The sequence below is a fragment of the Sorex araneus genome, chromosome X, assembly GCF_027595985.1.
Source record: "Sorex araneus isolate mSorAra2 chromosome X, mSorAra2.pri, whole genome shotgun sequence".
In the NCBI taxonomy this organism is placed as follows: Eukaryota; Metazoa; Chordata; class Mammalia; order Eulipotyphla; family Soricidae; genus Sorex; species Sorex araneus.
Window position 1 is genome coordinate 50,988,279 of NC_073313.1, and position 26,738 is coordinate 51,015,016.

General features: G+C 48.6%; 1 protein-coding gene across 3 annotated transcripts; it reads left to right on the top strand.

Annotated features, from left to right (window-relative positions):
• The first annotated feature begins 7,050 nt into the window (after nt 1–7,050).
• Nucleotides 7,051–20,186, top strand: TBC1D25 (TBC1 domain family member 25). Of its 3 annotated transcripts, XM_055122104.1 has the most exons (7): nt 7,158–7,266; nt 8,151–8,211; nt 9,793–9,902; nt 12,185–12,339; nt 17,911–18,038; nt 18,152–18,340; nt 18,573–20,186. In XM_055122104.1, the coding sequence occupies exons 4-7, from the start codon at nt 12,273–12,275 to the stop codon at nt 19,938–19,940; spliced, it is 1,752 nt and encodes a 583-aa protein (XP_054978079.1). In that variant the 5' UTR covers nt 7,158–7,266; nt 8,151–8,211; nt 9,793–9,902; nt 12,185–12,272; the 3' UTR covers nt 19,941–20,186. The 3 variants fall into 3 exon arrangements, with proteins under 3 accessions (XP_054978080.1, XP_004612983.2, XP_054978079.1); XM_055122105.1 differs by lacking the exon at nt 8,151–8,211 and having other exon boundaries at nt 7,051–7,266; nt 9,745–9,902; XM_004612926.3 differs by lacking the exon at nt 8,151–8,211 and having other exon boundaries at nt 7,051–7,266.
• The last annotated feature ends 6,552 nt before the right edge of the window (nt 20,187–26,738 follow it).

Consider the following 26,738-nt stretch of genomic DNA (forward strand, 5'->3'; position numbering starts at 1 on the left):
CTCCATCAGAGACCCCACAGAGTCCTGTCACTCCCTCTACAATCTATGTATCACTGTCCCTACCCCACTCCAATCTCCTTGTCTTAGCTTGGACTGCCATGTTAAAAATACCACAGAGGGGCCAGAGAAATAGTACAGCAGATAAGGTGCTTGCTTGCATGTGGTCAACCCTGGTTGAATCCATGGCACCCAATATGGTCCCCCAAGCCTTGCCAGGAGTGATCCTTGAGCACAGAGCCAGGAGTAAGCCTGAGCCTTGCTGGGTGTGGCCTGAAAAAAAAAACAAAAATTCACAGACCGGGCTGGAGAGAGCTCAGTGGACTGGAAAGCAGGCTTTGCATGCAGGAGACCCAGGTCTGAATACCAACACTTCATGGTACCCTGAGCACTGCTGTGAGTGACCCCCAAGCATGGAACTGAAGGTAGTAGCCCCTGAGCATTGCTAAGTGTGACTCAAAAACAAACATATTCCATAGTTGGACTAACTTGTTTTTTCTTTCTTGGAGGCCACAAAGAGTGATGCCTGGGGGCTACTCCCAGCTCTGTGCTCAGAGGACCATGCATTACTGGTGACCTAACTGGGTTCAGCTATATGCAAGGCAAGCAGATTAGCCCTGTATTCTCTCCAACTTCGGACTGGCTAATTTAAATGACAGGAATGACTTTTCTCATACTTCAGGAAGCTGGGATTCTACCATTAAAGTGTCAGCCCAGTTTCTTTCTCCTGGGGCCTCTCTCCTTGGCTCTCAGGTGACCACTTTCTCATTGTGACCTCAAATGGCCTTTCTCTGCTGGTACCAATCTCTGGTTGGTGTCACTTATTTGTTGGTTTGTGTGGGTGGGTTGGTTTTGTGATTCCAGAGATGAAACTCAGGGAGATATATATATATATATATATATATATATATATGCAAAGTTATATCACTGAGCCATAATCCAGCAATGTTTCCTCTTTTTATTTTCCTTTGGGTGTGAAGCCACACCCGATGGCGCTCACAGCTTCCTCCTGGCTCTGTGCTCAGGGATCACTCCTGGCAGTGTTCAGGGGACCATAAGGCATACTAGGAATTGAACTGAGATCAATCGCATGCAAAGCAAGTACCCTGTCTACTGTACTATCTTTCCAGAACCTTGTTTCCTCTTATTACCTCATTTGACCTTACTTAACTCCTTCAAAGTCCTATATCCAAGTCCAGTTAACTTAGATCTGAAGGCTTCAGCATATGAATAAGGAAAGGGGTGAGACACAGCTGAGTTTGTACACTTCTCAGGACTCACTCCAAAGACCTCATCATTTCTCACAAATACCCCATTTCTCACAGATGCCCCATTACTCAGCCTCTTGTCTCCTGATCAGATACCCAAACGCCAGCTTCACAGGCCTGCATCACTCACTTCAAAGACTCTTGCAACTGACCCCACATATCCATCATAACCTAAAGGATCCCTATTACTCTCAAGACCACAAAACTCACGACACAGGGTCTGAGAGACAGTTTGGTGCACTGAGCACATGCTTTGCATGCAGGAGAAGGCTCAAGTTCAGTCCCTCACACTGCATGGTCCTCCCAGCAATGCTGGAAGTGACTCCCCAGGGATAGCCCTGAGCACTGTGTGTGTGGGCTCCACAAAAATAAACACCCCACATAACCCACATAACCTGTTATTAACTCCAAGACATTATCATTGAGGCCAAAGCAATAGTTCAGCCAATGGGGCATTTGTCTTGCACATGGCTGACTCGGGTTTGATCCCTGGCATCCCATATTGTCCCCAGGCAGCACCAGGAGTAATTCCTAACTGCAAAACCAGGAGTAAGCCCTAAGCATCACCAAAACAACATAAAACAACACCCGTCATTCAGCCCACAAATAGCCTTTGATAAGCACTTCAGATAGCCCACCATTCACCCCACTGATCTCCATTATTATCCATTATAATGGATATAATTTTTTTTTCTTTTTGGGTCACACCTGGCAATACACAGGGGTTACTCCTGGCTCTGCACTCAGGAATCACCCCTGGCGGTGCTCAGGGGACCATATGGGATGCTGGGAATTGAACCCGGGTCGGCCGCTTGCAAGGCAAATGCCTTACCCGCTGTGCTACTGCTCCAGCCCATGGATATTAATTATTATCTCCATTATTATCCATTATTATCTCCATTATCCCAGACCCTTCTCTCATGGAAGATCTCAGTAGCCTACAATCTCATGACTTTACCATAGGCCGCTATAATTAGCACATAGACCATCTCACTCCCCAAAGTTCCAAAGTTCCACATCATTTACCCAACAGACCTGTCACCACACAGCTCCCCCTGCCATTAGTCACCCTTTTATAACTTCCTAATTTCCTTGCAGAAGCTATCACAAACCCATATCATGAGCCCCACAGACCCCCAACTACCCAGTGATCTTCCATCATCCCTCAAACCACACTCTATCATTCACCCTTCAGACCCCCATGAAGTTAATGGCAGAACCAGCAGCCTGCCATTAACCTCAGTGACCCGCAGTCATAAAACAGAGCACTGAAGAAACTGGGAGGAGAGCTGGAAAGATAGCACAAGTGGTAAGCCACTTAACCTTGCATGTGGCCAACCTGGTTTTGATCCCTGGCACTACACTACATATGATTCCCTAAACTACAACAGGAGCAATCCTTGAGCACTACCAAGTACGGCCCAAAACCAAAAGAAAAGGTTTTCTTTTTTAAAAGAAGGCTGGAGAGATAGTACCAAGGGTAAGCTACTTGCCTTGCACAGAGCTGACCCTAGTTTGATCCCCAGCACTACACAGGGTACCCTGAACACTGCCAGGAGTGACTGCTGAGTGTAAAAACAGGAGTAAGCCCTGAGTGCCGCCCCTTCCCTAAAAAGGAATGAATGACCAAGAATGAATAATAAAATTGCACATAGCTGACAGGCTCCACATAATCTGTAGGACTTCAGTAGGACTCTTGTTTCTGCTGGAGACTTCAGTATAGCTTCTGGAAAATGTCTGTCAAGGCCAAGGTCAGTTGTGCATTGCTTCTCACCTCTTTTGCATCACTTACCTCATCATTTACTTAAGCTTATCAGGCCTTCTTGCTCTTTTTCCAAAAATGCCAGGCACAGTTTCACCTTTCATGTTCTAATCTATCTGTTCTCTGTGTCACTTACTGCTGCTTAGACCTTAACCTTGGATTAGGGGTGGCCACACTCAGTGATGCTCAGGGATCACTCCTGGAAGTGCTTGGGGGACCATATGAAGTGCCAGGGAATATAATTTGGGCTGGTCGAATGCAAAGCAAATGCCTAACTTCTATACTATTTCTTTTGTTTGTTTTGGGGACACACCCAGAGATGCTCACAGGGTACTTCTGGCTCTGCACTCAGAAATTATTCCTCATGGTGCTCAGGGGACCATATGGGATTTCAGGTATTGAACATGGGTGAGCCGTGTGCAAGACAAGCTCCCTGTACTATTGCTCCAGCCCCTCTGTACTATTTCTTTGGCCTGCTTTCATGATATTTCTCCTTGGCCTTCAGTGCTCTCATTTGTAAAATGCTAATAATAAGAGTACCTACCTCATGGCATTTTAATGCAGATTAAATAAATTAATATATGCAAGCTGACATATGATTTGTATTTGTTGAATGGCAGAATAAATACATGAAAGAAAACTTTTCCCCCTGGAACTGTGGCAAGGACTACTCCTTTTTTGTTTAGGGTTTTGGGGTCACACTCACCAGTGCTCAGGGGCTGCTCCTGGTGTTGCTCAGTAAGCCATATGCAATACCAGGTATCAGACCTGTGCCTCCTGCATGTGAAGAATGTGCTTCAGCACTCTGAGAGATCTCTCCAGCCCAAGAACCCCCTCTTTTGATCTCTTTCTAGCATCTTTCTATCCTGGTTGTTCTCTAGGCAACCCAGACACAAGTACTTGACAACATATTTTCTCCCACAGAAAACCTGTGTCCTTGTTGGTGGAGATGCTCAAGGGCTGGAACACATACTATGCCTCACACATACTATGCATGTGTGAGGCCCGAGTTTGGTAGCCTGGACCACATAGTGGGTGTGGTTCTGCCTTCACAGTAAACTCTTAGCTGCAAGTGAATGTTCTGTTCACCCCACTCTATGATGGGTTTTTCTTTTGTTTCTGGGCCACATCCAGCTCTACCCAGGGTTTACTCCTGGCTCTGAGCTTAGGGATCACTCCTGGCTCCTGGCAGTGCTTGAGGGTCCACATGAAGTCCCCAGGATGAAACTTGGGTTGGCTGCTGGCAAGGTAAGCACCCTGCCCACTATTCTATCTCTCTGCCTGCCCCTGTACCACGATAATTTTTACAGGTCATAGACTCTTCTTGTTTCCATCAGAAAAATAGAACAGTTCTAGCCCTGTGATCAGGAGTCACTCCTGGTGGTGCTCAGAGGATCATATGCAGTGCTGGGGATTAAACCGAGCTCAGTCACAATGCAAGGCAAGCACCTTAGTCTTTGTACTCTCTTTCTGGCCCCTGAAACATTATTTTAAAAGACATCAAAATAGAGAACCAGAGAGTTACCACAGAGGGTAGGGTGCTTGCCTTGCACACAGTTGACCTGGGTTTGATCCCTGGAATCCCATTATGGTCCCCAGATCACAGTCATGAATAACTCCTAAATGCAGAGCGAGGAGTAAGCCTGAGCATTGCCAGGTGTGGCCTCCAGAAAATATATCAAAAACAGAATTCAGACTTGCTTGTGATACCTATTCAAGATTGCAATAGCTGAAATACAGGCACCTTGCAAGACTCCTTTCTTAGAAATTACATTTGTAAGGGTAGTCTGTATTTTTTAAATTTTATTTTCATACGATTGTTCACATTGATTACATTCAATATTTCAACACCTACCCCACCACCATTACACCTTCCCACCACCAGTATTTCGAATTTTCCCACCACCATTCAAGCCTACCAGCCAGTGACAGATGCTAGATAATTTATTTACTATTGCTTATTATGAATATCATGAGAGGTCGTGTGGCCGCAAAAGCAGCTGAGCGCTTCTGGATTCTAAAATTGTAAATGGTTGGGGTCCAGAGATATCTGTGTAGGGAGTTAATCCATTTTGAGATTCATTTGGGAATCTCTGGATCAAGGCTATCAATGTGCTGAGATGGCACCTGGAGGAAGATCGTGGATGTGACAACTAGGTCCCCAAGCAGGCAGGAAGACGGAAAGGGCCAGCCCATCTCCGCTGCCGTCATGTGACCTGGAGTCTTAGTCCTTGAACCCACATACCTGGGTTTTTCTTCTGGAGGCTCGTGGCCATCAGGGTTTCATCCGGTGCAATCTGTATTTTGTCTAAACCATGTACGTGCTGTGCCATGAAGCGAGAAAGCCCTTTTGTATTTTGCATAAATAAAGTTCCTCAAAGGATTGGGCCAGAGAGTTAACATAGAAGTTAATATGCATGCCTTTCTTGCAGCTGACCCAGGTTGGATCCCTGGTACTACATGGTCCCTCAAACATTGCCATGTACAGTACTGGAGGCCCCTGAACACTTGCCAGGGTGGCCCAAGAAAACCTCCGTACCACCACAGGGCCAGAGCAGCAAGGGAGAATGGAACAGAGGTTCCTCAGAGGAGTCTGACATAAGTCCAGTCATTCTGTTGATATTTAGGAGACACAGACCATTTGGACTAGAGTGATAGCACAGCGGGTAGGGCGTTTGCCTTGTGCACAGCAGACCCAGGTTCGATTCCTCCACCCCTCTCGGAGAACCCAGCAAGCTACCGAGAATATCCCACCCGCATGGCAGAGCCTGGCAAGCTACTGTGGCGTATTTAATATGCCAAAAAAACAGTATCAAGTCTCACAGAGGAGATATTACTGGTGCCCGCTCCAGCAAATCGATGAACAACAGGATGACAGTGCTACAGTGCTACATAAGATTTAATAACAGGATCCACCCTAAGTGTTGTATTAAATAAGATTAAGGTAAACTAAAAACCTGGACCTCCATGGAGCATAAGAAAGGCTCTTTTGAAAAGTATTATTATTATTAGCTTTAGAGTCACACCCAGTCGTGCCAACAACTCCTGGATTGGTGTCTGGGGTCATTCTCAGGACTTTGGGGAGACCATGCTTTACCAGACATCTAACCAAGATCTAACCCCAGCTTCAGCCTTTTGAGCTATCTCTCCGTCCCTCATTTGTAAAGTATTTAATGAAATATAATGCACAGAAACTGGGAAAATCATACATGTTTCTCCATTAACTCTCACGCTGTAACTTTTTTCTTTTTTGGGTCACACCTGGCGATACACAGGGGTTACTCCTGGAATCACCCCTGGTGTGCTCAGGGGACCATATGGGATGCTGGGAATCGAACCCGGGTCGGCCACGTGCAGGGCAAACGCCCTCCCAGCTGTGCTATTGCTCCAGCCCCTCACGCTGTAACTTTCTTTTTTTTTGGGGGGGGGCCTTTTTGGGTCACACCCGGCCGGCGATGCTCAGGGCTGACTCCTGGCTCTGCACTCAGGAATCACCTCTGGCGTGCTCAGCGGACCATATGGGATGCTGGGAATCGAAACCGGGTCTGCCGCGTGCAAGGCAAACGCCCTCCCCGCTGTGCTATCGCTCCAGCCCCCTCACGCTGTAACTTTCTGAAGCGATTCCAGAAAAGAGAGTTATTTCCATTTGAACCGAGGGCCAGAGGCATTTGAAAAAGATGACATCATCTGTCAGCAGAGGCACGTGGCGACCTGTGCAGGATGTGGGGTCCAGCTCTGCCACAGCCACTTCCTTTTCCCCGCCCTCTTCTCCGGCCCTGGAACGCACACCTAGGTGAGTGGGAAACAGACAGCCCGGACAGCCAAGCCCCGCGCGAGGGCGGGCGGGGCTTCAGCTCGCGGCTGCGCACTAGCTGCGGTGAGGCCGCTTGCCCGGCTGTGAACGGGTTGGAGCGCCCGACAACAGCATTGGGCGCATGCGCAAAGGCGACCTCCACCGAGTGCCAGGTGGGAGGGGTCGTGAGGGGGCAGGGTCGAAACGGAGCTTTCTGCGCCTGCGCCGGGGCGCTAGGTGGGGCTGCGGGCGCCCGCACTCTGGAGTGTTGGTAGGGTTCGGGGGTGACTATCGACAGTCACCCTAAAGGGGGTGGCTGGGCGATGGCGACGCTCCCCGGTTACTCGGACTTGACAGTCTCTGGAGCGCCCCCGCCTGGTGGGGGAGCCCAGGCGACGGCGGCGGTGGAGGAGGAGGAGCGAGAGGTGGTACGGGTCCGAGTCAAGGTGAGGCTGACAGCTCGTGCGGGGCTCCCTAGGGAGGACCCGCTGGTGGCTGTGTTCACATGGAGGGCGGGGCCTGGAATTTGGAGTGCTGCCTGGGGGGTGAAGGCAGGAAGGCTGAGTGATGGGGGGGAAAGAGAAGGGTAAACCTGGGAGGGGGTGGCGGAGAGAGGGGACAGGGCCTTGGACCTGGGGTGGTGGTGGGGAGGACTGGCAATGGAGGGAAGGGGCCAAGAGATGGATGGGAGGCGGTTCTGGATGGAGGAGAGGGGTCCTAGCCAATGTGTGTCGTGGGGTGGCTGTTGCTGTCTGCAAAGGTGTCAGGGGTGCCAGCCTATGCGTTGTGTCCGGCTCCCACCCTGAGTGTGCCGGTGTGCTCCTTGGGGAGGCAAACAGCTCGAGCCCAGTGACACTTTGGACACTGGTGAATGTCAAGGGGCAGTGCCATACAGGGGGCTATCGAGGGAGATATTTTAGCCACGGTTGTGCCCGAAAGCGAGAGGTATGGCCGTAGCGGAGACCCGAAGGAAAGTGAGTCTTTGGGGGGATAGAGGCCGTCTGACTGTACAGCAAAACCTGTGCGTCAACACTAGTTTTGGCCTGTGACCCAAAATAAGTACATTTTCCAAAATGAGGTTGCTAAGGAGGCGGGGCGGGGTGGGAGGGAACCTGGGGTTATCGGTGGACGGAATGTTGACACTCATGGAGAGGGTTCAGAGTTGAATGCCAGAAATTCTTAACATCATTGTCAACCACGGTACCTAAATTTGAAAAAAAATCTTTAAAGAAAATAAAGGAGTTCATTATATGCAATTAAATATTCTACTGAGAGGGAACAGCAATGGTAAAGCCTGGGAGGTTGGGATGAACTTAATATATTCCCTTAGGTTCCTGTATTGTAGGAGCTGAAACAATGAGGGGAACATTGGTAAGAGGTGAATCCTAGAGGTAAGTGGGGGGGGAGGGGGTGAAGGACCTTTCGTGTGTACACTCTGAACAGGAAAACCATTCCAGTAGTTGCAAGCCAGCAGCAACGATGACTTGGACTAAGGTTGCAATCAGGTCACTTTGGTAGCACAGTGGAAGATCTGAGGGCCAGATTTTGAAGTTCAGAAAAGATGAGGCCTGCCAATGAGTGAGCAAATTTGTTGGAGGATGTGGGGAGGATGTCCCAGACAGGCTTGGCCCAAGTAAATGCCCAGAACTGCCATGTGTTCCAAGGAACTTTTTTTTGGGGGGTGGCGGTGTTGGTTTGGACCACACCTGGCAATGACCAAGACTTACTCCTGACTCTGTGCTGAAGGATTACCCTTAGAGGGGTGCACTTTACAGGGTGCCAGGGATCGAACCCGGGTTGGCCCTACCCACTGTATTATTCCTCTGGTCCTGAGGAATTTCTAGCAATCCCAGAGTGTGCAGTTTATAAAGGGCTGAATGGTGTTTGCCTTGCATGAAGCTGACCCGGGTTTGATCCTTTTCACACCATAGACTCCCCTGAGCACTGCCAGGAGTAATTCCTGAGTGCAGAGCCAGAAGTAACCCCTGAGCATTGTCTGCTGTGACCCAAAAAGCAAAAAAGGGCTGAGTGGAGAGAGGCTGGCTATGATCTTTTAAGCCTACCTGCTGGGGACCCTGGAGTTACCACTTTTTTTTCCTGTTTGGGGGGCCACACCTAGTGGTGTTCAGGGCTTCCTTCTGGCTCTGCGCTCAGGGATCACTCATGGTGGTGCTCAGGGGACCATGTGGGGTGCCAGGGACAGAATCTGGGTCATCCGTGTACAAGGCAAGCACCCTGCACCTAGCCTTTGAAGAGATTGTAGCAGATGATTTTGGAATTGAAACAGTGAATGTCTTAAACTTTGTGATCAACAGTTTTGTCAATCATGGTGCATACAGTTTAAAAATTCAAAGAAGTGAGGCCAGCATGATAGAACAGTGGGTAGGGCATTTGCCCTGCACACAGACAACCCAGGTTCAATCGCCAGCATCTCATATGGTCCCTCATAGAACCACCAGGAGAGATCCCTAGGTATAGAACCAGGACTGAGCCCTGAGCACAGCCAGGTATGTCCCCAAAAACAAAACTATTAATCAAATAATTCTAAAAGGAGAGATTAAAGCCACTAAGAGATGCAGATAGATATGCCGCACTGGGACACAGCTTAATGGGGGCCAGACTGGACATGACATCCTGAAAATCAGAGCTGAGGGGACACAGACAGCACAGGTGACTGGACTACTATAATAGCCATTCTCTTCACTGCTTTGTCCCTTGCCTCCCCCCACACATTCTGTTCATTGCAGAGCACCATGAAGATCCTACTAAATCAGATCACGTCCTGCCTTTGCTCAGAGCCTCAGTGGCTGTCCCCCACCCCCTGACTCAGAGCCAACGCTCCAGTCTTCATTGTGGTCCCAAATGCCCTCCTCCCTCTGGCCCCTGACACTCTCGTCTTGCCTCCTACCACTCATTGGCTTCATTCTGGTAATGGGCACCTCTGTGGCCTGCCCCATGTCTTCTCTTGCCAGAAATGTGAGAGCTTCCTGCAACCCGAGTTCCGCTCTTTTGCTGTGGACCCCCAGATCACCTCGCTGGATGTATTACAGCATATCCTCATTCGAGCCTTTGACTTGAATGGGTGAGTGATGGGATACTGGACACTGGCCAGTTAGGCCACTCACCTAACAGTGGTTGCATGGCTTTTGTCGTGGTGTGTGGTAGGGTTGGTTGGTTTACGTTGGAGAGGGGTTTGTTTTTGGCCCATACCCAGCAGTACTCAGGACTTACTCCAGGCTTTGTGCTCAGGAGTCACTCCTGGCAGTGTTTGGGGGACTATAGGTGGTAGCAGGGATCCAACTTGGATTGGGAGCATGCCAGTCAAGTGCCTTACCCCTGTACTATCTCTCTGGCCCCTGCCTTATTATTAGAAACAATCCCCTCGCATGGGGCTGGAGCAATAGCACAGCAGGTAGGGCATTTGCCTTGCACACGGCTGACCCAGGTTTGATTCCCAGCATCCCATATGGTTCCCTGAGCACCGCCAGGAGTAATTCCTGAGTGCAGAGCCAGGAGTAACCCCTGTGCATCGCTGACTGTGACCCAAAAAGCAAAAAGAAAAATAATAATAAAAAAGCACATAATTATAAAAAAATCTCCTGGCAAACAACCACATATACATTTCTTGGAGTATTTAGGCAAGTATGTTGGGATTAGTTCCTAGCAGTTCTATTACTGTGCATGTTCTATTACTTTCATTGCAATGGCTATTTCCAAAATGTTCTCCAGACAGGTTTCGTCTATTTCTTTATTAATTTTTGGTTTTGGGGCCACAACTTGCTATGCTGAGGGGTTGCTCCTGGCTCTGCACTCAGGAATTACTCCTGGAGGTGCTTGGGGGACCGAGAATCGAACCCAAATTGGCCATGTGCAAGGCAAGCGTCCTACCCACCGTACTAGCTCTTCGGCCCCAGGTTTTACCTTACAATCTCCCCAGCAGCAGCTAAACTGACTCTTTCCCTCACCTCCTCACAAACACTGCTTACTGAAAACACTGAAACATTTACCAAGGAGCTGGGGAAAGAGTACAGTGCGTATGGTGCTTACCTTGCATGCAGCTGACCCAGTTTGAACTCCGGCACCACATATGGTCACTGAGCACTGCCAGTGGTCTCTCCTGAGCACAGAGCCAGAACTAACCCCTCACCACTTCTGAATGTGACCCCCAAATTTGCCAACCTGGTAGATGGAAGGTAGAATCTTTTGTGGCAGCTGTGATAGGGATTTTGTTGGGGTTGTTTTGGAGGAGCTCATGCACACAGTAACAGTTCCCAGTTCAGAAGTGGTTTAGGTATTTAGAATTTTCTCATGCTTACAAGGGTTATTATATAAAGGGCCATTTTTTATGTAGTTGCAGAAGTATATGTGAAAAACAAGTTCTTTTTTTGTTTTATTTTGTTTTTGTTTGAGGAATAACTCCTGGCAATGCTTGGGTGGGGGAGGACCATATGTAGTGCCGGGGATCAAACCCAGGTCAGCCAGGTGCAAGGCAAACAGCCTACCTGCTTTGCTATCTCACCGGTCCTAAAGAACAAGTTCTTACTATTACTTGAATTTTTGGTGAGGGAGTGAGCTGAGGGGAGAGTACAAGCATTGCTCATAGTGAAAATGAATGAACATCCACATTCACTTCTCTCTCTCTCTCTCTCTCTTTCCTTCTCTTTTTATTTTGGTGTCAGGGATCAAACCCAGGGTGTCCTACCTGCAAGGCCAGTGCTCTTTACCCCTGAACTACATTCCTGGCCCACTTGATTTTCTAATGTAGGAATAAGGTTGCTTTAGAGGCTGCAATGGCAGCTCAAAGGACTGGAGCACACGCTTTGCATGGGGGAGGCCTGGGAAAAATCCCAAGCACCACATGGCACCCCAAGCACTGAATCAGGGGTAGCTCCAAAACACAGCTGGTTATGGCTCATATATAGTCCCACTTCTATCCTTTAACTGCCATATTACCCAGCCCAATGAGGCCAACATTTTATCAGTTTCCAGTGTACCTCCCGCATACATGCCGGATCATCATCTGTGTAACCCAGTGACCTAACCGCAAGATGTTGCAATCTTTAACCCAGTGCCCCAAACATCGTAGGGAGTGACCCTCAGCACTTTCTCTTTCCTGGCTTTGTTTATTTTGTTCTTTTGTTTCTGGCCACTCCCCATGCTGCTTAGGGCTTACTCCTGGCTCTGTGTTCAGCCCTCATACCTAGTGGGGCTCAGGGAGCCCAATAGAGTGCTGGGGATCGAATATGGGTCAGGGGAAACACCCTACCTGCTGTATATATTTCCAACCCCTCCTGGCCCTTTTGGAAACCACCCCTGCGTTGCCAGGGCTCGGGGCCACTGAGCTGACCTGCTTCCTCTGTCCAGAAAGAAGAACTTCAGCATCAGCTACCTGGGCCGGGATCGGCTAGGTCAAGAAGCTTACCTCTCACTTCTGTCTGACTGGGACCTCAGCATGGCCTTCGCCACTGCCTCCAAACCTTACCTGCAGCTGCGTGTAGATATTCGGCCCACTGAAGATAGTGAGTACTCAGGGTCCCAGTGTTGGGCGGGGGCAGGTGGGCTGCTGCTGTGGGATTCACAGGGTGATTCCATTCCTCAAAATGCACTCTCAGCAGGCAAGGTGGAAAGGTCTGCTAGTTCCTAGTCATGGCTTGGCCACTGGATCAGGTGGCCAGACTGTTGCATCAGCCCCTTCCTTGCTGGATCACTGCTCCTGCCTTTGGCCAACACTGTCTCTTCTTTGCATCTGTAAAGTAGACACAGCAATTGCTTAGGACCATTAAGGGGGATTCACATACAAAGCTGGGAAAGGAGTTGTGGCTACACCACACATGCTCCCAATTTGAGCTCCTGTGGGGGAGAGAGCTCGAGGGCTGAGCACATGCCTTGCATGCAAGAAATCCAGGCTGGATCCTGATACACAGTCAAGGCATGTGACCCTGGAAATCTTAACAGGAGAGTTAAATGAAAGAGGTTCAGATTTTCAGTGTATCAGTCCTTCATTTTTGTTTTGGGGCTACACCCAGCAATGAGATTTACTCTTGCCTCTGTGCTCGTGGCAGTGCTCTGGGAACCATATGGGATTCCGGGGATCAAACCAGGGTCACCTGTATGCAAGGCAAATGCCGTACCCACTGTACTATCTCTTCAGCCCCTTTTTATCCATCTTTTAATTTAGCTGTGGAGGGAGGTTGGGACACACCTGATAGTGCTCAGAGGTGATTCCTGGAAATTCACTTGGTGCCCATGCAGTGCTAGGGATTGAACTGGGTCAGCTGCGTACAAGACAAGCACCTTAATCCCTGTACTTTCTCTGTAGCCTCTGTGTTCATCTTTTTAACTATATTACTGATTTGAGGAAAAGATATTTTGATTTGGGGCTACACCTGCATATGCTCAAGGGCTACTCCTGGTGTGATGGTCAGGAATGAGCCTTGGTGGTGCTTGGGGAAATCATATGTGGTACCAGGGATTTGAGCCAGGATGGACTTGCATGCAAGGAAGGTGCCTTACCCCTGTGCTATCTCTCTTGCCCTGATTTGACACGTTTTCTTTTAACAAAATGTTGTGAAGGGCTGGGAACGTAGCCCAGAATTAGATCTGGTACATAGTATCTGTGATCCCCCGGGTTTGATCCCTAGGACACAATAAAATGCAAAACTGTGGAGCCAGAGAGAGTACAGGGGTTCAGGCACTTGCCTTGCATGTGGTAGACCTTGGATTGAATCCCTGGCATGGCATATGATTCCCCCAAACACTACCAAGAGTGATCATTGAGCTTAGAACCAGGAGTAAGCCCTGAGCACCACATGGGGCCCTACTCCTTTTTCAAATAAAAAACCCAGGGCTGGAATGATAGTACAGCAGGTAGGGTGTTTGCCTAGCATGGGTCCGACCTGGGTTCAATCCCTGGCATCCCATATAGTCTACTCTAGTACCACCAGGAGTCCTGAGTGAAGAGCCAGGAGTAACCCCTGAGCGTTGCCCAGTATGACTCAAAAATTAAAAATTAAAAAAAGCAAACAGAATCCCCAAAAATTCGTGAGGGCATGTGTGGGTCAATGGTAGAGCATTGACTTGCATATATGAAGCCCTGGGTTCCATTTCAGATGCTTACTGTCCCATGAACATTGAGAGGAGTCACCCCAGTGCATATACCTAGGGAGTAAACTCTGAGCTCCACTAGGGTGGTTCAAACTATTTTTCAAGTTAAAAATTGGGGGCTAGAGAAATCAGATAGTGGTTAAAGCCCTTGCCCTACACAGCTAACCTGGTTTTAGTTCCTGACAGCACATAGGATTCCCCCAAGCACAGCCAGGAATGATCTTTGAACAGAGCTCCAGGAGTAAGCCCTGGACACAGGCAGATTTGGTCCCACACAACAAACAAAACACAATAAAAATTAAAAGTGTCAGATTGGAGGACAACGTCCATCCCTTGTATGATGTTGATGTTATAACAGGTTGGGAATGAAGTGACTAACCTAAGCTCATCTGTCTTGATTCCTAAGCCTGTTTCTTTACCTGTAAAATAGATTCTTGTATTTCAAGAAGTCATTTTGCTTGACAAATAAACATGTAAATCCCAGTAGCATAAAAACTGAAAGGAAGATAAATAAAGCAGATAGAGATACCCATTGAATGGCAAAGAGACTTTTTTTGTTTTGGGGCCACATCTGGCAGTGCTCAGAGCTTACTCCTAAGTATACCCAGGATCACTCTAGCAGGCAGGTAACTGGGGTTCCATAAGACCATATGAGAGCAAATTCTGGTCAGCCACATGCAAGGCAAACTCCTTACCTGCTCTACTTTCTTTCTGGCCCAAAAAGATATTTTAAAAATATCACTCCTGAATGAAAAACAAAAAAGGAAAAAGGGGCTGGAGAGTGAAGTATAGAGCATATGCTTTGCATGAAGGAGATCTGGGTTTGATCCCCTGCACCGCATAGTCCCCAGAATACCACTGGGAGTGACCCCTAAGCTCAGAGCTGGGGTATCCCCTGAGCACTACATAGTGTAACCCCAAAACCAAAAAAATAGCTTAAAGATCACTATTTTATTTCACTTCATTTTATTATATTTTTATTGTATTTAATTTTCAGGGTTTTTTTTTTATCTTTTGTGATGCTAGGGATAGAGCCCAGGGGCTCACACACGTGTTGAGCTACTTCCCTAGTCCAAAGTTTTCTCTTTAAAGAGAAAAGCAAGGCTCCTAGAGATGCTTCAAAGGGCTAGTGTGCTGTTTTTTTGTTTGTTTGTTTGTTTGTTCAGAGTCCACATCTGGCTATGCTTAGGCCTTACTCCTGGCTCTGTGCTTAGGGATCTTTCCTGGTCGGGCTGGCAGGACCCTATGGGGTGCCAGGGATTGAACCTGGCTTGGCTGTGTACAAGGTAAGCATCTTACTGACTGTACTATTATCCTGGCCCCATCATGCACTGCTTTTTATGAAGGAAGCCCAGAATCAATTCCCCATAGGGATTGATAGTGTGGAAGGTCAGGCAGACCTTCCACCCCCCAGATGAATAAAGAGAAAATCAGCTTTCCACTTATCTCTGAGTGGGGGTTGAAAGGTGTGCCTGAACCAATGGGGGGTTGATCCTGGGCCTCCTTCATAAAAAGCACTCCATGATGGGGCCAGAATAATAGTAGAGTGGGCTGGAGTGATAGCACAGTGGATAGGGAGTTTACCTTGCATGCAACCAACCTGAGTTCCATCCCCAGCATCCCATATGAGTACTGCCATGAGTGATTCCTGAGTGCAGAACTAAGAGTGATCTCTGAGCATCACCAAGCTTTTTAAAAATTAAAATGTGTTAAAAATTAAAATGCTTATGCTGTTTTAGAACTTTCTTTACCTTTATGATTTTTTTTTTGCTGAGAGAGTTTGGGCCCACCTGAGAGTGTTCAGGGCTTACTACAACTGACTCTGAACGCAGGGATCAGTCCTGGCAGGGTTCAGAGGACCATATGTGGTCCTCTATTTAGGGATCGAAACTCAGTCGGTCATATGCAAGGCAAGTGCACTACCACTGTACTATTGCTCCAGCCTCTCCTTTATGATTTCTTTTACTCATATAAATCTCTATTCTGTCCACTTTGTAATAAGTAGACCTATTTATAAATATTCTTAGTGATCCCTTTTCTATTCCATCTGTCTTCTCCCCTCCACTCATGAAACAGTCTTCCAGTCACATAGCATATATTATGTAATGCCACCAGCAGGGTAGCCATCCTTAATAAAACTCTTGGTTATTTTTTCTTTCAGGGAAATTTGTGTGTTCATAATTTGTGGGTTATTTAAAGACTGAAATGTGATCACACAAAATGTGTCTGATCACAGTTTGCCACAAGATGAGTTTGTAGGTGCCAGAGAGATAGTACAGTGGACATGGTGCTTACATTGCACACAGCTGATCCACATTCAGTCCCTGGCACTCCACCTGGTTCTTCAAGCCCCTCCATGAGTGATGTCTGAGTGCAAAGTCAGAAGTAATCACTGAGAACTGCTGGGTGTGCAACCCCCCAAAAATAAATAAAAATAAGTTTGTACTTTTTCTATTTCATTCATTGGCCCGTTCATCATTTTTCTATCTTTTGGAGCCAAATGTAACGATGCTTAGGGTTTGCCTTTTGGTCAGGGGATATTCGTAGCAATATTCAGGGATCACATGTGGTGCTGGGCATTAAACCAGGGTCAGCTACAATGCAGGGCAAGTACTGTCTCTCTGGCCCTATTTTTTTTCTTTTTTAAAAATGAATGAATATTTTTTTAAAAAATGAATATTTAGGGTGAGGGTTTGGGAGTCATACAAGGAAGTTCTCAGGGGTTACTCCTGGTTCTGTGCTCAGAGGTCACTCCTGGTGGAGTTGGAGAGATCATATCGAGTGCTGGGGATTGAACCCGGGCTGGCTGCGTGCAAGGCAAACGCCCCAACCACTTCTCTATCGCTCCAGCCCCACCATACTGTTTTGATCACCGTAACTTTACAACACTGAACACATGTGATTCAAACTAAAATAACTGGGCTTTGTCTGTCAAAAAAGCAGGCTGGAGTATGGGAGGGAATCTGGGGACACTGGAGGAGGGAAGCTGACACTTGGTGCGGGGCATTGTTACTTGAACATTATTGTTTGAACAGTGAATGCCTGAAATTCAGCTATGACTAACTTTGTAAATCATAGTGACTAAATAAAAAAGATTTTTAAAAAAGATTAGGGGCCACAGCAGTCATATAGTGGGTACGGTGCTTGCCTTGTACGTAGCTGACCAAGGTTCAACTCCCAGCATCCCATATGGTTCCCTGAGCCTGACAATATTACTCCCTGAGCATCACTGGGTGTGTCTGTAAAACCAATATATGTGTGTACATTAACATATGTAGGTTTGTGAAGGACTTATGGGAGTGTGATCTAGCATTATTATTGTTCATATGCAAGTTAAACCCTGGTCTCATGCATTTACTTGTTTGGGTTTTTTAAGTTTTGTGTTGTTGTTTTGCCTGTTTTTATTTTTCTGGGCCACAGCTGGCGATGTTCAGGGGTCACTCCTGGCTCTGTACTCAGAAATTACTCCTGGTAGTACATAGGGGACCTAACCCAGCTTGGCCACATGCAAGGCAAGCGCCTTACCCACTGTAATATAGCTTCAGCCCCTGTTTGTTTATTTTTAAATTAATTTTTGGCAGGGAGGGGCAAGTCTGGAGGTGCTAGGGGGTGGTGGGAGGAATTTCTCCTGCCTCAGTGCTCATGGGCCCATGAGGTGCTAGGACTTGAACCCAGGGCTCCTGCATGCATGCTGCAGTCCAGCCAATTGAGCTCTCTCCCTGGCCCCTCACATGCTAAATCTTCCTTTCTGTCCTTGACCTCTTACTTTCAGCTCTGCCTAGCCATTTTGTGAGCCAAAGTTCCCAGCCAAGGATTAATTAGGCTTTTATTTTTTGCTGTGATTTGAATGCCCTAGGAGGAAGCAATGAAGGCGGTGCCCTGGCGGGTGGGCGCACTGGCGTCTGGCACAGGACAGGATCTCAGCCCTGATTTTCGGGGTTCTCCCCTGCCTTCTCACTTCAATGCTGTCTCATCTTGCTTCCCAGGCCCGCTGCTGGAAGACTGGGACATCATCAGCCCCAAGGATGTCATTGGCTCTGACATGCTGCTGACTGAGAAACGCTCATCGCTCACTACAGTGGCCCTACCCTTTACGCAGTCCATCCTCTCTCAGGTGGTTTCAGGGACCCGGGGGTTGGGGGGCAGAGCCCACCTGGCACCCCTGATTCTCAGCACCTGTTCCCCACCCCACTGACCAAGTAGCCTTTTTCCCACCTTCATCTGCAGGTGGGCCGAACCTTGTCAAAGGTTCAGCAGGTGCTAAGCTGGTCCTATGGGGAAGACGTTAAGCCCTTCAAGCCACCTCTCAACGATGCGGAGTTTCACACGTACCTGAACCACGAAGGCCAGCTCTCCCGCCCTGAGGAGTTGCGTCTGCGCATCTACCATGGCGGCGTTGAGCCCTCCTTGCGAAAGGTGAGCCGGGCTCTATGGGGCCACCTGGCAGAGCCATGATACCAATATTCTTCCAGGCTTGGAAGTTCTCCCTGTGTGAGCCCATCCCACACCTCCCGCCCCCAACACCAGGAGTGAGAGGTGGGAAAGCAGACTTGGTCAGGCAGGTGGCCAAGTGGACCAGGACACGCACACGTATGCACACTGATGTTGGTGGACACCCGCAGTCTCATCCCTTCTCGTCCCTGGCTAGGTGGTGTGGCGGTACCTGCTGAACGTGTACCCGGATGGGTTGACAGGCCGTGAGCGCATGGACTACATGAAGCGCAAGAGCCGCGAGTATGAGCAGCTGAAGAGCGAGTGGGCCCAGCGGGCAAGCCCCGAGGACCTGGAGTTCATCCGCAGCACCGTCCTCAAGGACGTGCTGCGCACCGACCGGGCCCACCCCTACTATGCGGGGCCCGAGGACGGGCCACATCTGCGGGCCCTTCACGACCTGCTCACCACCTATGCCGTCACCCACCCGCAGGTCTCCTACTGCCAAGGCATGAGTGACCTGGCCTCGCCTATCCTCGCTGTCATGGACCATGAGGGCCACGCCTTCGTCTGCTTCTGCGGCATTATGAAACGCCTGGCCGCCAACTTCCATCCTGACGGCCGCGCCATGGCCACCAAGTTCGCGCACCTCAAGCTGCTGCTGCGACATGCTGACCCTGACTTCTACCAGTACCTGCAGGAGGCCGGGGCCGACGACCTCTTCTTCTGTTACCGCTGGCTGCTGCTCGAGCTCAAGCGCGAGTTTGCCTTCGATGATGCCCTCCGCATGCTTGAGGTCACCTGGAGCTCATTGCCCCCCGATCCGCCTGAACATGAGGTCGAGCTTGTGGGACCCCTCAGCCAAACGGCCGACGCCGGCTTCAGTGGCCATCGGGGCCGGCCTGTGCGACAGCGGCACATGCTCAGGCCTGCCGGTGAGGGAGGCGAAAGTGGTGCCTTGGAGCAGGCTTTTGGCCACTTGGCCATCACCAGCCAGCGCCCCGGGGGCGGGGGACGGCTTCTGAGACAAGCCAGTCTGGATGACCTTCAGCAACTCAGGGATCATGCAGGCATGAGGAGGAACCTCAAGGCCCAGCTGCCCCACCCAGTTACCCTGATCAATTCCAAGTCCCTCTCTGAGCCCTGGCTGAACTCCCCAGACCCATTGCTCTCCTCTTCTTCCCGTCCCGATTCCCCATCCTCCTCCTCTCCATCCTCTACCCAGGAGGCCTCCCCTGCTGGCGACGTGGCCACAGGCTCCCTTTTGATGCCCGAGGTGGGCTACGTACAAGACCCTGGGAAGTCCGTGACCAACCCCCCACCCCTGGGCCTGCCCCCCCCACAGGAGTTTGGCCGGGGGAATCCGTTCATGCTCTTCCTCTGTCTAGCCATCCTACTGGAGCACCGTGACCACATTATGCGCAACGGGCTGGACTACAACGAGCTAGCCATGCATTTTGACCGGCTGGTGCGAAAACACCACCTGGGCCGTGTCCTCCGCCGAGCCAAGGCTCTGTTTGCTGATTACCTGCAGTCTGAAGTGTGGGACTCGGAGGAAGGGGCTGAGGCCACAGCCCCATCTTGATCAGCTGTCCTGTGAGCCCTCCTCTTAGTCCTCTGTTCTTTGTCATGAGGACTTTGTCTCAAGAGGGCTGACCTTACCTCCCTGCCTGCCAGCCTATGACCACTCCAGGCCCTCTTTCCCCTGGTCTGAGAATTTAGGGCACCACCCATGGAGGCCAATGACCTCTTGGTTTGCTCTTGTTTCATTTTTAACAACTGTACTTTGCACACCCTAAGGTCAATGAGGTCTGTGTATTTCTCTGCCGCATCCCTGGTTTTTATTGTAGATGGAGACCCCGGGGGCCTTGTTATACCTGACAGAACAGAAAGACTTGGGTGGGTGGAGGGCAGCCCCTGCTGACCCAGTGGTGGGAGAGTGAGTAGGGGGAAATAGGTTTGGATGGGTGAACCCAGGTTGAAGACTCTTGGAGAACCCTCTGTCTGCCTGTAGAGGTCTGGGAATATAGGTTTTCAGGACAAGACCATGAGTGAGGACTAGAAGATAAAATGTCCCTAATTCCAAAAAGACAGGGCTAAGGATAAAGATTGGACAAAGAGGGGCTCCTTACAAACATTGAGTCAGCCACCTCTGGCAAGCCACACGTCACTATTCCTAGAATCCAGACCATTTCCTCTCTGTTCTTTTTTTCCCCCTTTGGTTTTAGTGCCATATCCAGCAGTGCTCAGGGATTATTCCTGACTCTGCACTCAGGGATCACTTTTTTCTTCTTTGTTTGGCTTTGGGGCCACACCTGAATGTGCTCAAGGCTTGTTTCAGGGATCACTCCTGGCAAGGCTCTGGAAACCATATGCGGCCAGGGATCAAACCCCAATTGCCTTACCTGCTTACTATCACTCCAGTCCCTCAGGGATCACTCTTCAATAAGAGTGCTTGGGGGGACCCTAATTGAGTGCCAGGGATTGAACTCAGATCAGCCACGTGCAGGCCTGTGCTATCCACTCCAGTGCCTTCTCTGCATCTCAAATACTACTCTGATGCCAGAGAAAGACCTCAAGAGGCTGAGCACATGCTTTGCACACAGCAGGCCAGGATCCCAGCCCCCAGCAGAGAGCTGGGAACAGCCTCTGAGCACCTCTGGGTGTGCTACCTGTCCCATAAAAAATTAACACTAACTTTGGCAAGTGTTAGTTGTTTTTTTAACACTAAGTGGGCATGGTCCTAAGACATTTTCTTTTCTTTTTTTTTTGCATGTTGGGTCACACCCAGCAATGCTCAGGGGTTACTCCTGGTTCTATACTCAGGAATTACTCCTGATGGTACTTGGGGGATCATATGGGATACCGGGAATTGAACTCGGGTCAGCCATGTGTAAGGTAAACACCCTACCCACTATACTATTACTCCGGCCCCTAAGACACTTTTCTTGTCATTTGCTTTGTGGCTTACTTGAGGGACTGTGGACTTGCCATGCTTTACTCTTAAGCCCTAACCTGGGTTTTCAGCTCCTGAGTACCTGTCTTAACCATTTTAGAAATAGAAGCAGTTTGCTTGCTTTTTCCATTCCACCAGTGTGGATAGGGAAATTAAAGCACCAATGAAGTTTCAGGCCCCATAAGAAGCCCTCAACTTCTTTGGAAGGGAGTGATTCAAAGCAGGTTCTTTTCCCCACATTATCCTCTCCCCGGAGGCAGATCCTCTCCTGTTCCAGCTACTGTTCTCTCCCAAGGACACAGCAGGTGGTGGGTAAGCTATCTGAGGGTTCCTTAGGCTATATCCTCACCATGTCATGTTCTGACCTGAACTTGCTGCCCTGAGCCATGCTGACAGAGATGGGAGCATGAGGGAAACCATCTTTTCATCTGTTTCTTCCAAGAATGTCACAGAACACTGGAGAGAATCTTCCGAAACGCCTAGTCCCAGCACTGGAGGAGAAGCTGGCCAGTTCTTGGATGCGGAGTCAGGGAATGGAAGAGTAAGACAAAAACCAAGTATTCTGACCATCTTCCCTGGGACTGGGGTTTTTTAACCTCGAATAAGGGGTTCCAGAGATGGGGCCACAGTGATAGTACAGTGGTTAAGTACTTACTTTCCACATGGTTGACCCAGGTTTGATCCCTGACATCCCATATGGTAATCCCAAGCACCGCCAGGAGTAATTCCTAAGCACAGAACCAGAGTAACCCCTGACCATAACTGGATGTGGCCCAAAAACCAAATTTTAAGAAGAGGGGTTAGAGAGATAAAACAGCAAGTAAGGTATTTGCCTTGGATGCAGCCAGCCCGTGTCAGTCCCCAGCACCCCATATCGTCCACAGAGCCCTGCAAGTAGTGATCCCTGAGTACAAAGCCAGAAGTAAGCCCTGAGCATCTCTGGGTATGGCCCCAAACCAAAAGCAGTGTTCAGTCACTTTCCTCAGCCATCCAAGGTATGGGGTATCTGATCCTCTGAGGACCTGAATTGACCGTTTGGTCAGTGAGCAACTAAAATCCCCAGGCACACTCTGATGAATGAACTCAGAGTTGAGGGGTCAGAAAAGTCCCCTCTGTAAATGGCAGCCAGTAAAACTGTGGGCCAGCCAGGAAAGTCCTGTCTGGATCTGACATTTGGCTACCCTGAAGGACAGAAAGTTCCATTAGTCCCAAAGGTTTCTTGCTTCCTGTCAAGATGACAAACATCACAAGCCACTGATTCCCTTGTCCTAACCCAGAGCTTCTGAAACTCTCCACTCCCGACTCTCCTTGCCCAAGAGATTTTGGTGTCAACCCAATAAAATAGGGATACAAAGGAAACATTGACTGAGACTGGGGAGGTTTTACAACGGGTAAGGCGCTGGCCTTGCAGGTGGCCAATTTTAATTGGATCCCCAGCATATGGTCCCATGAGACCTGCCAGGATTAATCCCTGAGACTGTTGGGTATGTCCCAAAGCAACAGCAACAAAAATCAGAAGAACTATTGACTAGTAATCAATTTTTTGGGGAAAACATTGTCTTTGAGCCTCTCACATTCAGTTCTGTTGACCCCTTGTGGGGTCATGACCCACAGTTTAAGAAGCCAGGCCCCAAGCCAGGGAGACAGCTCCACATGCTTACTGCATGCTCTGCAGGCAGGAGGCCTGGTTCAAGAAGCCCAACCTTGGACCAGAGCGATTTTACAGCAGCGAGGGCATTTGCCTTGCACGTGATTGACACAGGTTCAATCCCCAGCATCCCATGTGGTCGGTCCCTCGGGAACTGCCAGGAGTAATTTCTGAGAACAGAGCCAGGAGTAACCCCTGAGCATCGCTGGGTGTGACCCAAACAGCAAAAAAAATATTAATAATCTCAACCTTCACAAGCCCTGGAAAAGGTACTGGGAGAAACATGGGTATGCAGACTGCAGCTCGAGTGGGGAAAGGATCTGTCTTTTGTGTTTGGGGGGCCACACCCAACAGTGCTCAGGGCTTGCTTCTGGCTCTGTGTTCAGAAATCACTCCCAGCTTGGGGGGTGGCCTGTGTGACTGACACATACAAGACAAGTATCACTCCAAGCCCCAGTGCCTTTCTCTATGATTGGAGGTAGCAATTTGACAAAGGATTGAGATTTCACTTCTGGCTTTGACCGCTGCAGGCCCATGCAAAACACTTACTGGAAGAGGCGTCTGGAGCCTAATATGAGGAAATGAAATAAGCTGCCAGGGGCAATCACCCCTCCATTCCTCGAGACAGAAAGGCTGGGGTACCACCTAGGGAGACAGCTTCCTTTTAAGGTGTGCCGATGAAAGCCCTCAGAGAAACTGTGGAAAGCAAATGACAGAATTCACATTCTGTGGTACCTGAGTCTGTTGACCTACCAGGACTTCTACTACCCTGCAACTCTCTTATTTTACAAATTAGGACCGTTGCCTCACACCAGGGGAAGAAGATGTCAGTCCCGCCCCCATTCGCCCCCACAAGTCACAAGATGTCAGGGCTGCACCACTATCTCCAGGACAGAACTGGACGGTATTAATTATCTCTGACTGTTTAATAAGTTAGCCCTCAAAGTTCATTTATAGCAACAAATGTTTCTTTGCTTCTGCAATTCAAAGAACAGGAGAATAAGGAATTTGCTGAGCTGGGTGTTTTATTGTTACTTGTGAGGGATGTACTGGCTATACTCTGAGGTCTTACAGTGCTCAGGATCGAACCCAGGCCCTTGCACATAAAAGACCAGTGTTTCACCCCTAACCATTAGCCAGGTGAGGGCCCAAAAGATAGTTCAAAGGAGCTCCAGGTTTGGCCCTGTACTGCATAGTCCCAGTGAGCACTGTGAGGCGTAAACACAGAGCCAGGAGTAGCCCCTGGGCACCAATGGTTATGGCCCCCAAACCGAGAAACAAACCAACTAACCTTAGCCAGGTTGTTTAGATTCAAGCATTTGCCTGAGGTTCTAGTTGTGAGTTAAGGAGCTTGAGCTCCTTACAGTGGGAAGGTTGGCTAGCACGTAGCCAACCTGAGTTTGATCCGCAGCACCACACAGGGTCCCCTGAGCTGACCAGAAGTAATTCCTCAGGACATAGCCCTTGAGCACCCCACCTCCAAAACAAAACAAAACAAAACAAAAAACAATAGACGGTCAGCTAGGGATTCACTGCCGACATAAACTTTTATATGGCTATTAATGGTAGTCTTCAGTTTTTCACCACTGGAACCTCTGTGGAACAGTGTGCCCAGTGAATCAGCAAGAGATCACGAGTACACAGAGCTGTGATGTCCATTACAAATCAACCACAGAAGCGACATGCCATAAGGGGCCAGAACAATAGTACGGCAGGTAGTGTTTACCTTGCATGCGGCCGACCTGGGTTCAATCCCCAGCATCCTATGTGGACCCCAAGCAGTGCCAGGAGTGATTCCTGAATGCAGAGAACCAAGAGTACCCCTGAGCATTGCAAGGTGTGGCCCTAAAAAACAAGAAGTGGTAGGAGCAGCGATGAGATAGTACAGCAGGTAGGGTACTTGCCTTGATGGGACTGATCTAGGTTTAATCCTTGGCACCCCATAGGATCCCAAGCCCCTCCAGGAGTGATCTCTGAGCACAGAATCAGGAATAAGCCCTGAACACCACGGGGTGTAGCCCAAAGGGCCCTGAAAAAGCATTTTTGAGAACATTATTTACAGAATTCTGTCAGCATTTTTAAAAGAATGAGAAACACTGATGGGAAAAGGGAAAATACTGACACAAAAAGTAGATAAAAATTTATAAACCAAAAAAAATTATAAACCAATAAAAGGCATTTGAAAACTGAAAAAAATGCACACTTCTGCAAAAATTGATGCAAAAGTATATAGACAATGAATTACTTTAAAGAAAAACTGCTGAGGGGCTCAAACAATAGCACAGTGATGAAGGTTCCTGCCTCACATGCAGGAACAGACCCTGGTTCAATCTCTGAAAACCTATATGGTTCCCCCAAACCCTTCCAGGAATTATCGCTGAACACAGAGCCAGGAGTAATCCTTGACCATCTCTGAATGTGGCCCCTAAAGTAATTAATAAATGAAAGTAAAAGGGAAGGAATTACAGAATTACATTGTTGGATGTGGCCCCCAAAACAACCAAACATTATTTTTGGCCAAAGCGATAGTACAGCTGATAGGGAACTTGCTTTGTACAGGACTGGCTTGAGTTTGAACTCTGGCATCCCATTATAGACTCTCAAGCAGCACGAAAGTGATCCCCGTGTGAATCAGGAGTAAGCTCTGAGCACCAGCAAGTGTAGCCCAAAAGCTAAAAAAAAAAAAACGAAAGGAAAGAAAAGAAAGGGCCATAGAAGTAGCTCGATATTGCTGAAAGCATTCTTTCCATGCCGGCGGCTCAGGTTGGCTCTCTGGCACTGCATGGTTCCCTGAGTACTGCCAGGAGTACCACAGAGCACTGAGTGAAAGTAACTGTTCTGTACTGCTGGGTGTTGAGCACTGTGGCACCCCAAACAAAAAAAAAGCAAAAACTATTTGCTAAGGTTCAGTGCCTATTTAAGATATTTTTGTTTTCTTGCTTTTGCAGTACCAGGGACAAAACCCCAAACCTCACACATGCAAGGCATATGCTCTACCACTGAACCATGTCCCCAACCCTGTTTTATGATATTTTATTTATATATTTATTTTTATTTCAGGGGCACACCCAATGGTGCTCAGGGCTTATTCCTGATCTGCACTCAGTGATTGCATCTGGCAGGGCCCAGTGACCATATGGGGTGCAAAAACTGGGTTGGCTGTGTGCAAGCCAAGTGCTCTATTCTCTTCACTGTCTCTCTGGTCCCAGATCCCAGACATTTCAAAAAGCTAACAAAGATCTTTTTGTCTACTGGGGTTCAGATTCTCCGAGGGTGCTCTAAGACAAGCTAGAAATGTATTCATATCATCCTGGGCATAGGAGACAAAACTAAAATCAATCCATGTTGTGGATGCATAACATATTGTACTCTGCAAAAGAACAAATCTAGTCTGCGATGGACAAATATCCTTCTTTTTGGGGGGAGGGGTTTGAGCCACACCTGGCACTCCTCCAGGAACTACCCATCATTCAGTGCTCTTTGCTTACTGCGTGGGATCACTTCTGGTGATGCTTGTGCAACAAGCGTTGCTGGGATCTAAGAGGGGTTACTGCATACAAAACATGCACACGAGTCCTTTGAGCTATTTCTCTGCTCCAGATCCAAAATAAAGTTTATTAAATTCATTTCATGGAAGTCTTTCCTGTGAATCAATGACTATTCTGTCTTAATAAAAAAACTGTTCTGTGTATTGAGAATCACTTCCTTTTTTGTGGTGAGGGATACACCTAGCAGTGCTCAGGGTTTACTCCTGGTTTTGAGCTCAGGGATCACTCCTG

Bases quoted from the DNA above. Each gene is read 5' to 3' on its own strand.
- TBC1D25 (XM_055122105.1), top strand. From the start codon at position 7,144: ATGGCGACGCTCCCCGGTTACTCGGACTTGACAGTCTCTGGAGCGCCC. The intron at 12,340-17,910 runs GTGAGTACTCAG...CTTGCTTCCCAG, and splicing joins TATTCGGCCCACTGAAGATA to GCCCGCTGCTGGAAGACTGG. The intron at 18,039-18,151 runs GTGGTTTCAGGG...CTTCATCTGCAG, and splicing joins CGCAGTCCATCCTCTCTCAG to GTGGGCCGAACCTTGTCAAA.